The following is a 14,074-nucleotide window of genomic DNA, read 5'->3' on the forward strand; positions in this document are numbered from 1 at the left end:
AATGGGTGAGAAGTCGTGCTTCTATTCTAATTGAATTTAGCTCTTTAATCATAGAATCATAGAATACCAGGTTGGAAGTGACCTCAAGGATCATCTGGTCCAACCTTTCTTGGCAAAAGCGTGGTCTAGACAAGATGGCCCAGCACCCTGTCCAGGTGAATCTTAAAAGTGTCCAGTGTTGGGGAATCCATCACTTCCCTGGGGAGATTATTCCAATAGCTGATTGTTCTCATTGTGAAAAATTTTCCTCTTGTGTCCAATGGAATATCCCCAGGATTAACTTGTACTCACTACCCCTCGTCTTTTCCATGTGACTCCTTGTAAAAAGGGAGTCTCTATCTTCTTTGTAGCCACCCTTTAAATACTGGAACATGGTGATAAGGTCTCCCCTAAGCCTTCTTTTCTCAAGGCTGAACAAACCCAGTTCTCTCAGCCTTTCCTTTAATGCTATCTTCATGTTAGATGTCTGCTGAAAAATAATGTAATCATTTTTGGCCTTTAAAATAAACTAGTGGCACTGATGTAGATAATAATGTATTTACAGAATTGCATGTTTTCGTAAGTGTTTTGAAATCCAATCAATTTAGATAGAATTATTAAAATGGTGTTTGTTACTTATGATGGATACTGCTCTGGACCAGTAAAAATACTCACCAAGTACAGGCTCAAAACTATAGCTAGAGTACCTTTTTGATGGATGTTTTCATTAATAGTGCAATTTATGTAATTGCATTATTGATGTGGATAGAACCCCTAGCCATAGACGCAGAGCCTGCTGAGCTCACCTTCAACACTTAAGGACTGATCATGTGTTCTTTATCTTTTTCTGCTGTTTCTCTAAGTAAAGGCAAGTGTTGCTTCATAAAACTCAAATACTCCAGCTGTACAAATCTATATGTAGTAAGTAGTATTTGAACTGCTTAGCATTTAAGGAAACAGTAAATTTTGGGAATATCTCTGAAATACCCTGGAGACTGGAATAAACCATAATGGTTCATAGCTATAAAGACATGCAACTGATCCTGGTGTGACAATCATACATGTGACTTCATGTTGTCTAATTTTATTTTTAAATAATGCCTTCTTGTCCTTGATAAAAATAGAGAAACAAGTACTTCGTTTATTTTCCTTACTTTACATTTATAGTCTGATTTGTCCTCAAATGTTATTGATTGTTTGGTACCACTGAATTTGGAATGTGACTTGTCACAGAGTTTTTCTCTAAAACTCAGGTTGCTCCGTGGTTGTTTCTTCTCACTACTGAGAAAAAAAATATATAAAAAATAGATTAAAGATACATATATATATTAAAAATAACATTTTATATATAATATTTATATATAGATTATATGTAGATTATATATTATAATATATACCATACATATTCTGTGTATATATTCTGTATATATAAACTATACCCTGCTTATATATTATATTAGAATTATATTTTTTTATATCTATGGTGTCTGATTGTTAATTCCACTTTCCCTTTGATCATGGGTTGTTGGCTGAACTTCATTGTGCATTTTGATTTTGCTCTAGAGATTTTTTTTTTTTCTGTTAAAAGAAGACAGCACATTAGGCAATTATTTAGATCTTAGTATCTTAGGAAATCTTGCAAGTAATGCTAGCTAGCCTTCTTTTGTCTTTTTAGAATTTTTTTTACTAGTTTTTCACTTAGCTTTTAACATTGATATTTAATGTAGCATTATATTTTCAGGTGTAAATTCCATTCTGCATCTGAAATGGCAAAAATAGCTCTGCACATCATGTATTAGAGAGTTCATGGAATATAGAAGAGTAGAGACATTCTAGAACAAGTTTGTAAGAATCTATTTCTAGTCCTTTTGATGCTGAGTTTTAGAGTAGAAGAGGAGGGAATATAGAAATGTCATATTTTATGGAAGCGTAGTGCATCAGAAGACCTTGGTTGTCGATATAATACTTTCAGGAAACCTCATAGTTCTGTATTTGTAGTATGTATCCAGAAATGATAGTTTGTCCTAAGTTGAAGTGCTACAAGCAAGTCTCTTTTCATGATGAAGGTGGTCAGACATTGGTACAGGTTGCCTAGAGAGGTTATGGAGTGTCCATCCATGGAGCTGTTGAGAGCATGGCCGGCCACCAGCCTGATCAACCTGACAGGACTTTGAGGTTAGCCCTGCCTTGAGCAGGTGGTTCAACCCTGCTGACCTCCTGATGACCTTCCAGCCGAAGCTGTTCTGTGTTTCTGTGTCACTAACCATTGCTTCCCGCTAAAGCTGCATGTCATTCCAAGTTCAAGTGAAGCACATTCAGGTAGTCTTAACAGTTGTGAAGAGCGTGGGAAATAAATGAAAGTCCTGGTGTTTCTTCTTGAAGTTACTGAGTTGCATATTCATGTTAGGCCAGAAGGCGCCTTTTTTTTTTTTTTTTTTTTTTTTTTTAGAAAAGGCACTTGATGTTGGAAACACTATTTTTTTTCTGTCTGGTTTGTAAGCATTTCCATTACTAGCCTCTTTCTTGGGGTGGTGCTGAGGGAGAGCCTTCAAGTGTGATTATGAAAGTTTTGGAGGGGTTGTTCTATCTTCTTGGGTTTTGGTATGAAAAATTCTCCACTGGCATTCTTAATTGCAAGCATGCCCTCAATATTGCCACTGTCTTACTTAAAAGAGGTAGCTACTTGAACCTCTGCCTTTCTTCCTCTTTCATCTTGCTTTCTAAATTAGTGTGCAGGGACAAACTGCAATAGAATTTTTATTGCTACTTCCTCTTTTCTTGGTAGCCATGCTTGAAAGACATCTCTTCGTATCTCCACATTTGACACATGTTCCTGGTCTTTTTCTAGTAAAGAGATGTTTCTTCTGAATTTTAAAGAAATAGAACAGTTGTGTGGCGTAATACTATTACAATATGGTGAGCTGGCTTTCTCGTTTTACATCTTCAGTTGTCGTCATGAATCTAAGCAGTCATATTGAGCACCTGCTTCTTGCTGTCTTACTAACAGTGCACAGAAAATCCCTTGGAATTTCGATTAAGGAGGAGACAACTGAGACTAGGAACTGCAATTAGCAAGAAAAGGGAGGCAGTGGGGAGTGGAAAGTCGTGGAGGAGCTAAAAATGATATGGAGCCTCCTTAAAGGTCACAGAATCCTTACTTGCATACCTAGCGAAGCTGGAATGGCTTCGGCCTGAATAGCGCATGGGTCATGCTGATCTTAAGCCTCTCTAGATATAACACACAAATGAGAAATTTTTTACATACCCATTATAAGACAGGCAGTGTCCAGAAAGTGATAATTTTTTCACTTCATTAATTTTCCATGTGCTACCAATCATAAATACTTTACATTAAAGTGTATGCATACCTTGTTGGCAGGTTCATCTAATTACTAAAAATTGTGCACTTACAAACCGTTCATACCTTTTAGGCACGTTAAGAACTAATACAATATAATTAAACCAGCTATTTATGATGACCATTTTCAGCGTATTGCCCCCGAGCTATGTAAACGTATATATTGAAAGGAGTAGTTCTTCTCTTTTCTCCAAGATAACTGTGTTTTAAGATTCAGAAGTGGGTGTTTAGAAGTGTTCTTGTTTATTTATTTATTTATTTATTTATTTTAGTTTTACTCAGGAGAGAACTCTTTTTCCACTGCTAAATGTTGCTCCAGCCATTCATAACAACTTAGGAATTCCTTACGCTGGCTTCCTAAGTGAGAGGTCAGACCTGTCTGTCTTCTGTAAGATGAACTTCAAATGGGAAGCATCTTAGACTTTTAATTGTCTCCTGTATTCCTGTGTTCTTTTGAGTGCACCTCTTTCTGGGTCTGTTTTCCAGTCTGTTCTTGTATACTGAGATAACCTGAAAATTGAAGGAGGTTCTCTTCGAGGTTTTGTTAGTTGGAAAGGAAAAATTTCATCCCCACTGGCTGGAATGGGAGCCTAGTTTTTGACAAAACCTGATGAGTGCAAAATCTGTAGGAGGGATACATTTGGTCTCTCTGAGCAGTTCACTAGAGACAGGCATGTGTCTCCGTGTCATGTTTTCCAATCTGATCCTGCGTACTTCTGTTTTATGGAATGGAAACTTTGTTGGATTCTTTTCATCCCATTGCTACTCTTTAGGGGATTTTTGAATGGGAAGTTTAAAGGCAGTAAAAAGGAAGAGACTTTTACTTTTGGTAACTTGTCAAATAAATTGCGTGTCTTGCCTCTGCTTTTTTTTTTTTTGATATAACAGACTTATTTGCAGAAAGATTATCTATTGTTTTTTTTTACAAGTTGTCATTTCCTGATTCCCCCCCTCCTTTAATGGAAGTTTGCAGATTATAAGAATAATAGAGTGTACAGTTACAAAGACAAATGACATTGTGCTCTAACTGTATTCTTTTCCCATTTTCTTTAGGCCACTGAGGAGGTCTCAAAAAACCTTGTGGCCATGAAAGAAATCTTGTATGGCACAAATGAAAAAGAACCACAGACAGAAGCTGTGGCACAGCTTGCTCAAGAGCTATATAACAGTGGTCTTCTTAGTACCCTAGTAGCCGACTTGCAGCTAATTGATTTTGAGGTAAGAAAAGAAGTTTGACATTTCTTATATTGTATATGTTAAAATAAACACATCTGAATTCCTGCCACTTTAATTGGTTAAGACATCTTTTGATCTTCAGCTTTTTTTCTGGCTGGGACAAAACCATTAGGTAGAGAACTTGTTGTTTCAAACTACCAAGAAAATTAAGCAAATACAGAATATGAAATCTGTGAATTTAGGCACATAAACCACACAAAATAGAAGTAGATAAATCTCTAATCCTGATGATACAGTTCTGTTAAAATTATGGAATAGTTCTTAATTGTTGTGTACACAGAGGGGTTAATCTCTTAGTAAGTAATACCATAGCGAACACAAGCTGTAATACTACAAGGCATGTCTATATTCTCATCTCGTTAAATTAAATTACTCAGAAAAGTAAGAGAATTATCGTACCATTTATGAAGAATTTTAAATATTTAAGGTAAAGCTGGTAGTTTTAATAACAGTCCAGTATTTTACTCTCTCTTTAGAAACAAGTGATGCAACCTTTTTTCTGTTTTCCTCCTCTCTTTTCTGTTTATTAAAAAAACAACAAACCCAAGTTTTTATTGATTACTTCAAAATAGCAATACTAATTTGTATTCAAACGCATCTCTATACAAACCTCTATCTGGCATTTGTCACCATATCACATGGAATAATTTAGCTTCCCAGTGCTATAGTGAAAAATCACCCTATTTTAGTTATAAGAAATTGCAGTACAATTGGATTTTCCTATTTTCCCTGAGGTCCTGCAAGAAGTGTGTGGTTGTCTAGGAAAGCAGCCAAAACCCATGTATCTCACTCCACAGCCTTGACCATAAAGACCATCCCACTTAAGGTTGCTTAAGAATGGTATTGTTCATAAACAAGTTGTTCATGATGCAACCACAACAGTTTAAGGTCCTATTGTAGCATGACATTCAAAAAAGAATAGCTTTCTTCCCTGTTCTTTCTTCTCTCCCCTCCACCCCACCCATAACTCCCTCTGATTTGTGTTTAATTGTAATACAGCGGTATTTTTTCCCTAACCAAACAACTGTTTATACCAAACATAAAACATTCAGGTTGTTAAATAAGCAAGGAGACCTGGGAAAGCTGAGAGGGAATGCTGAAATGTGATGGCTTTTAATTGCTGAAGAAAGGAAATCATGAAACGTCATCTGGATTCTGCTGACCTCTAGATTCTTATCAGCTTGGTATTTACTCAGCCCGGTTATTAGCAAAGGAAACCTTCATTATCTCCTGGTAATGAAGAATGATAATAATTTGTACAGGCTTGCTCTCATTAAGAAGAACTATTCATTTTATTCTAAGGGGACTTGGAAAGATTGCGAGCAGTTTCCTGCTTGTGGACTTTCTGTTGCTTTGTTACACAAGAATATGACAGTTCCCCCTTGAGAGAGAGTCATTCATGCTGCTTTCTAGGCTGGACCACGTCTGCTTTTTAAGGATGGGATCTGGCAGACTGTCCAGCTATTGTTGTTACCTAGAATTAATGTCAATGCACCTGTGCTCCAAATGTACACTAGCTTCCCAGCTGCTACAGAGTCAATCAGATGTTGGCTTTGATATCCCGAATCTCTATGGTTGGGGGTTTACTGCATTGGAAAGGATTTCTCTGTTACCAATGGAGATACGAACTTGGTTTCCTGCTGGTTCTTAAACTTCAAGGGTAGGTCTAGCGTTTATTCCTTCTGGTGCCCCACCACAGCTTGAGGTCATTCAACGATGAAGTAAATGTCTTTTTTTTTTTTTTTTTTTTTTTTTTTTTTTTTTTTTTTTCAAGAACGTCACTCTTGTTCCTGAAGAAGGTTTCCTTCAGGAATAGGCAACTAATTAGTAGACAGGGACTGTTCACTCTGACTCTTTAACTGTCTCAATTGTATTTGAATCTGAATAGTATGGTAAAAAACCCCTAGAAATATAACAAAGTAAAAGCCAGAAAAGTAACAAATTTAATGTTTTAATTAAGACACTGTCTGACTGTCCAGACCTTGCTGTATGTGAAGGCCTGTTTAAAATGATATCCTTATCTGGAAGCTTTCTTTCCAAGTAAAGTAGTCAACACAACCATCTACTTACCAGTCTTATAAACTTACCAGTTATCTCCCTGCTGATTTGTGCTAGTGTGTCTGTAAGAGAGATGGTATCCCTTGTGGAACTGGTTTTTTTTGTTCTTATTTTTTTAAATGAAGAAAAAACCCCAAGAAATAAAAACGCCTTTTGCATAAGGGAGCCTGAATCCTTCTGCTCGGAAGACAATACTTGCACAGTCTCCCTCTCACCTCTCATAGTCGTGACTATTGGCACAGGGTTCAGTGTCTGTTTGCCCTTGTTAGGCCATGAGATCACTTAGTAAGGCATCCTTTTAACAATAACTAGCTTTGGTATTACTGTGTACCACTATCACTTCAATTATGTACATAATAAGGAAATGCTGTTCTTGCTGATGAATCCAAAGCAAATTCTGAGATCCAGCACAAAATTGGCAATGTTAGTGAATGAGAGTTGATGACTATATTATGTGGAGTTTGAGTAAAGCAATTTCTGGAAACACTGCTCTACTCATTTCAGAACAAAGAGTTCTGGTGTGGCTTTGGGCTGGCTTTCAATGGAATTGTAATTGAGAAAACAAGCGTTTACAAACAAACTCTTATATCCTGAAAACAACACTCTAACAAAATTGTCCATGGTAATTCACAAACATGCCATTTGTAAAACTACAGTCCTCCTACATTTTTATAAACGTTCAATTTTTTTTTTCTTATGCGATCCTCTTAATGTTGATTAGAAAACTGAAATAATTTTGAATAATTGCTGTTGTTCTTAAAATTCTTGCTAATTAAATGTGTCTTGCATTTTACGCAGAAGCTTGTTGATGTTACTCAGGGCATTTATCGTACAGCTAGAGATTGTCAAGAAACATCATCTACGTCTGGTTTTTGTGTAAAACGTTCAGGGAACCTTCAGGTGGAGTTGCTTAACAGGCCTTTATTTGCAAGTCCAGGCTTAGTACAAGTTTGCCTAGGCTTTTTCTGGAGTAGATCTGATAACACACAGTTCTAAAGTTGTCTTTATGGCAATCCAAAATGGAAAGTTAATTGCAGAAATCTGGCTTTTAAATGGTGCATGTGAATGACAGTGAAAAGTGCTTATATTTATAATCAGCTTTTTGTTAGATGTCCGTACCAATTTGTCATCTTTAGCTATGGTCTAACAGAATAAATAAATAGGAGATGTGTATATATTCAACAAAGAGAACATTCCCATCTCCTTTTATACTGTCTGGGGCTATCCTTGTGCATTTTCTTGTGGATAATCTGTGCTGAATTCCAGCATCCTGGTCTTATTTATACTTCTTTTGTCCATTGAAAAATGTGAGACTTGCATTTTAGGCCAGTGGATGATTTTTCTTCATAGTTTTTATTTATTTATTTAACTTCCATAAGTTATTGGTTTAAGTTGGGCGTTAACACTGCAGGCAGAAATGCTCTGCACACTCTTAATGGTGGCATTAGGTGTTCCTAGGCAAGAGGAGAGAATAATGGAGTATTGAAGAAACACGCTTTCAGGCAAGAGCACAGTTAAAAACTGGTATGTTATTAGCAAAAACAAGTATAAAACAGGCCCAGGAGATTAATGCTACATAGAAGTATCTGATAAAACATCAACTGGCTTTACTTCTTAATATAAATTACCCGTGATCTGGCTGCAACATGATATAATGTTTTGAGTGCTTTGGCATATTTGAAATGGGTATAAAGAAACAGAATATTTGATCTGTTTTAAGATCAGAGTACAGAGGCTGACTGAACTGCAGAACTCACATGGTATGAATGCATGAGATGATGATAATGTTTAATTGTTACTTGCCTAGTGGTCTTGAATATTATGTGTTTAACTGCTAATGTTTTTGACAGGGCAAAAAAGATGTTGCGCAGATTTTCAACAACATTCTCAGAAGGCAAATTGGTACACGAACTCCCACAGTTGAATACATCTGCACTCAACAGAATATATTGTTCATGCTATTAAAAGGGTATGTACACTGTGAAGCATAAATAGGCTTTTACATGAAGTAAGGAGTTTTTAAATTCATGGATAAGCAGTGAGTTCTGAAATGTTTTTTCTTCCTTTGCAGTGTGCTTGATTTTTTTTTTTTTTTTTTGTCTTGGGGCCTGTAATTCCCCTAAGTGAAGGAAAACTTGAGTAATAAAACACCAAAAATATACTTTTGCATGAAATATGACTGAAAATTGACAACTGTTAGTAACCAAAAATATTCTTACTGGGGTAGTGCAGACATTTTCCTTTCAGAATACTATTTGATCCTATTTAAACTATTTCCTTGTGAACATACTGCATCGAGAGTTAAAGGCTGTTTTTTTCTTTTAACCACCATCATTTCCAGTTTTCTGTCCTATCCCCTGGTCTTAGTTTGGTCTTAGAGTTGTTATTCATAGTGATTTATATTCCTGTAGTGACACAAAATACACCAACTCAAACTTGACCAAACAAAGAATGATTTGGGGCATATGGTGCATGCCAGATGGCTGTTTCTTCCTCTATTCTTGTATTATCTGGTGTGCTGGATATGGGAGAATCATGCCATACTGAATACGTGGTTGCACATGCAGAGCTGTGGATCTCAAACATGAAAGTGGAAAGGTGTTATTAACATTAACATTTTCATGTTAAAATAAGATTTAAAAAATTGAGAACGTGCTCTCTCCATTTAAAAGGAATTGTTCACATTTCTAATAACATTAATTAAGAAAGTTGTGAAAATTGCAATTCCAATATGTTATTTTAGGATAGAAAAGTTAATCAAATATTTATAAACCATTTTAAAAATGCAGCTATTTCAAGTACTAGTTTTATAATTTGTGTTAAAGCTGCTGGGTAAGCTTACTGCAATTGATGAGTACTTATTCCACCTACTGGGATAGCTAGAGGATGTATGAAAACGCCATGCTTCTCAGTGAGGTACTTGCCTGTGTTACGTTAGTAGCACTGAGATGTGAGGATAATCAAGTATGTTTTTAACATTTAAACAGGAACCTTTATTGTGTTTTTCCTTTTCCCTGCACCTAGTTCATAGTAGTAGAGATGCTGACTAACCTGCCACATACATGGTATATTAGGCTATTTTATTGTAATGTCTCTGTTTACCTAATCTTGGCCATTTGTGTAAGCCACTGGAAAATGGATCATACAAGAAACTTTCTCTGTGGAGGAAGCAGAAGTTTTAAATCTTTTAGTTTCATGCTGACTCTAAAGGTTTAGCACCAGAAGCAGTATGGAATATTTGCTTCAATTAATATGAATGTAAGATGTACACTCATCTGCCAGAAGTGCTGTGTTGTTTGTTTTTTTTTTTTTTCTTTTTTCCCCCTCTGCATTAGAGCACTGATTTTGGGGGGAAGCAAGATTTACACATTAGAGGGATAAAAGGATTATTAATTGTGGCATAACACAACAGAAAATATTGATTCAGTACTTCTTCAAAATAATTTACAAAAGAAGGCAAAGACATTTAAGGTGCAGAGAGATGAAGCTACATTCTCAGCGTGCTGTCGTTGATATGTGACTGAATGAGGGCTGTAATACATTTGTCCTAATTTTTAGTCTGTGTTGTCACTCTTCAGAGAGCATTATTCTGACAGGGATTGTTGAAACTCATATTCATAAGTCAGGATGTTTGAAATGGGCATTTAGTTAGCTTTAATGACTTAAAAGTTACATCTGGTATCCAACTGAGTCAAATTTATGTAAATTTAAACTATGGGGTGAGTTGCAGAAAGTTCAGTAGATTTCAAATCTCCTTGACAGGTTAAATGGGAAAGTATTGCAGGATTTAACATGAAAATTAATTCATAAGAAAATGTTTTTGTATGGTAATATAGTTAGTGCTTAGTATGCACAATGATACTTTGCTCCTGAATTATTCTGATGAATTTAAATTAGCTTCCAATGGTATAGGATAAAGGATTCTTTAGGTGGGAGGCAGGAAGGTATATAAGAAGCTTTGACTGCTCCAGAACCAGGTAGGAACAACAGACATAACTTTTCTGTAGACTGGGATAGCTTATATTGCAACATCCTGAGATGAGTTCTTGGTTTGGAAAGGCAGTCCCATCTTCTGCCAGGGTCCTACTATTAGCTTGCTTGGGAAAACAAGGAGCTAGCAGCAAGTACAAAGGTGTATTTCTATCAAATGTGTCTTAAACACACTGTTGTGAGATTTTGGCAGCTGCTGTTGGCATATGCTAGAATCAGCTGAGAGAACCCTGTAGTATTTGAGCAAGAAAGCCTGCCAAGGAAGTGTAGTGACAATTTCTAAATGAAGCCATCAGGGATGGCTTCATCACTTCTATCAAACTGTTGGTGGACATGTTCCAGAGGTCTCTTGTAAGAAAGTGCAGATACTTTGCTAGAGGCTATAAAGACTCAGGTGCGGAGAAGGTGTTCAGTATTGTCCTTACAATCAGAGGACACCGTTGCCAGCAGTTCAAGCTTGGAGTCCGTGATGTGTTGAGTAACCAGTGATGCTGAAAAATTATTTAATGAAAGAGGAGACATGAACTTATGTCCAGTATTATTAACCCTTCATGCTCATATTACGGGTAGTTTTATGTAAATTGCTATCAAGTTTAAAAACAAACAGCTTTCAAGACAGAAATCACTTACTGCTTTTCCAGATGTCTGCAATCCCACCAATATGAAAAAAGAAAACTGATTTTGAATGTGAAGAAAATACTTGTATTTAGTCTTGTTTCTCAGTTTGTGGAAGTCATTTGTATTGGCTATAATTTGGCATTTAACTGGCAATGATTTCAGTAATATTTTGTAGGAGTATTTAAAAGTGGAGTGTAATGCAGAAATAATGACCTGTAATTTTTTAAATTTTTGTTTACTTGATAGCACTGAAAACCGTAATTAGCAGTGTGGTGCTGCAATGCTAACTTGTGAAAGTATTTATAAACAATCTTTGTTGTGTGTTTTTTTTAATTAGGTACGAATCTCCAGAAATTGCTCTAAATTGTGGAATAATGCTTAGAGAATGCATCCGGCATGAACCACTTGCTAAAATAATCTTGTGGTCAGAACAATTCTATGATTTCTTCAGATACGTGGAAATGTCAACATTTGACATTGCTTCGGATGCGTTTGCCACATTCAAGGTAATTTACATACAACATGTGAATTATTATTTCTGTAGTTCTCTGCTATGTGAACCCAGATGTTGTGTGTTACATTCTTGAGCAAAACAAGCCTAGGGAGAAGGAAAAAAAATAGGTGTGATGCAAATGGGTAAGCTGGACGCTGTTCTTCCTTATTTCTCAGAATGCAAGACATTCCTTTAAATATATAGACTATGTTCCCGATAACTTTTATTCCAGAAAGTAAGATTTAAACTATCATGCATTAGCTGAAAATATGTGCACTTCCATGCCAGGGGCTTTTAAATCTGCGTGTCTGTCGTGGTTTAACCCCAGCTGGCAACTAAGCACCACGCAGCCACTCGCTCACTCCCCCTCCGCGGTGGGATGGGGGAGAGAATCGGAAGAGTAAAAGTGAGAAAACTCGTGGGTTGAGATAAAGACAGTTTAATAAGTAAAGCAAAAGCTGCGCATGCAAGCAAAGCAAAACAAGGAATTCATTCACTCCTTCCCATGGTCAGGCAGGTGTTCAGCCATCTCCAGGAAAGCAGGGCTCCATCACACGTAATGGTTACTTGGGAAGACAAATGCCAAATGTGTCACACCGAATGTGTCCCCCCCTCCTTCTTCTTCCCCCAGCTTTATATGCTGAGCATGACATCATATGGTATGGAATATCCCTTTGGTCAGTTGGGGTCAGCTGTCCCGGCCGTGTCCCCTCCCAGCTTCTTGTGTACCTGGCAGAGCATGGGAAGCTGAAAAATCCTTGGTTTAGTATAAGCACTACTTAGCAACAACTACAACATCCCTGTGTTATCAACACTGTTTTCAGCACAAATCCAAAACATAGCCCCATACTAGCTACTATAAAGAAAATTAACTCTATCCCAGCCAAAACCAACACAGTCTTCAACTCCTCAAGTCAGCAAACTCCTTTTCATTCCATTACAAACCTGAGTATATTTGATGCTGATGCTCTGTCTGGGAAAGTTTTTGTTTTGTCCTAAAACAACTAGTTATGGGACTATAAGCATAATATTGATCAGTATTAAACAGTGAGTCTTAACCTTGTTTGTGTATAGTTCAGTGCAGAGCATAACCTTGATCCGTAAATGGCATTCTTCAGTGGCAATTCCACAGGCTATTTACCTGTGTGAATTAACATAACACATAGCAGACCTTTCCTAAGTGATGCCAAGATCCTTAGCAATTTCCAGCTAACTGCATTCATGTCCTAAATTTCTTTTGTTTAATGAAATAGCAAAATTTTCTATTGTATATCTTATGTGTACTCACTGTTTAATGTATATGTATAATGTAATGTATATGTACTGTTTAAATATTTTAGTGAAGATACTGGTTTTGTGCTCTTTTACAGGATTTGCTTACAAGACACAAGTTGCTAAGTGCAGAATTTTTGGAACAACATTATGATAGGGTGAGCAGTTACGTTTTAATATTCAGAATTTTCTAGTGCTATGTATCTTATTTGAAGAAATCAGTATTTTCATTCCTTGTTTAGCTTCGTTTTTGGAAATTTACATACGATACATACCAATTGAACATACAGTAATTTCTGCCAAGCAGTAAAATTAAGATCAAGACCTTATTGTTGAATGTAGAAAGGTGTAAAAACAAGACAAGGCAGCAGAAATCTGGTTCTGTGAAAACTAGATCTGATTTTTCCGCTAGAGGGAACCCTTTCCTTGTCTTTTTCTTTTGTCTGTATTAACCCATAACAACTAAAGAACACAAGATAGCCCTCCTCCACCTGCTGGGGATGCCTGAAATTAATGAACAGTGTTCAGTACCAGGAACTATTATAGTTTAAGAAATAATGAGGTAACTACTTCCACCACATTGCAATCTAAACATTATAGGCTCCTAAAAGAGTAAATAAATTTTTTTTAAAGCATATACAATGTTTAAACAGTAGTGACTTACAGGAACCTACTGAGATCTCAGATTTTGTTTACATTTTTGTTATGGATTTGCATCTCCTCCAGTTTGTTATAATCATTTGGAAGAGGAGTGCATATGACACTTGGAAAGGTCCTAACCCTTCTCTTTATTCTGTGTTTAGTTCTTCAGTGAATATGAGAAGTTACTTCATTCGGAAAATTATGTGACAAAGAGACAGTCACTTAAGGTAAGGCAATTTTATTTTCTTCTTAAATGCAAAGTTAGAGAATTCCTTTAATTTCGGTGTGGGTTGACTTTAATTGAAATGGCTTCAGTAACTCCCTTGAATAGTGTTTATTTTAATTTTTCATATGTGTTAGTTCTTGGGATCAGCTAGTTTTCTTTAGTCCAGTCCTTCCATTATTTAGTGTCCAGCACACACCAAGCC

The 14,074-nt window shown here is 36.3% G+C and overlaps 1 protein-coding gene across 2 annotated transcripts in view; it reads left to right on the forward strand.

Moving 5' to 3' along the window:
* CAB39 (calcium binding protein 39) overlaps positions 1–14,074 on the forward strand; it is a 44,534-nt gene that overhangs the window by 26,336 nt on the left and 4,124 nt on the right. For both annotated transcript variants that reach the window (XM_075507429.1, XM_075507427.1), the window contains 5 exons: positions 4,391–4,555; positions 8,482–8,600; positions 11,577–11,745; positions 13,103–13,162; positions 13,808–13,873. In XM_075507429.1, coding sequence (XP_075363544.1) covers positions 4,391–4,555; positions 8,482–8,600; positions 11,577–11,745; positions 13,103–13,162; positions 13,808–13,873 — 579 coding nt within the window. The remainder of the gene's footprint in view (positions 1–4,390; positions 4,556–8,481; positions 8,601–11,576; positions 11,746–13,102; positions 13,163–13,807; positions 13,874–14,074) is intronic.

This window comes from Mycteria americana, chromosome 7, assembly GCF_035582795.1.
Source record: "Mycteria americana isolate JAX WOST 10 ecotype Jacksonville Zoo and Gardens chromosome 7, USCA_MyAme_1.0, whole genome shotgun sequence".
In the NCBI taxonomy this organism is placed as follows: domain Eukaryota; kingdom Metazoa; phylum Chordata; class Aves; order Ciconiiformes; family Ciconiidae; genus Mycteria; species Mycteria americana.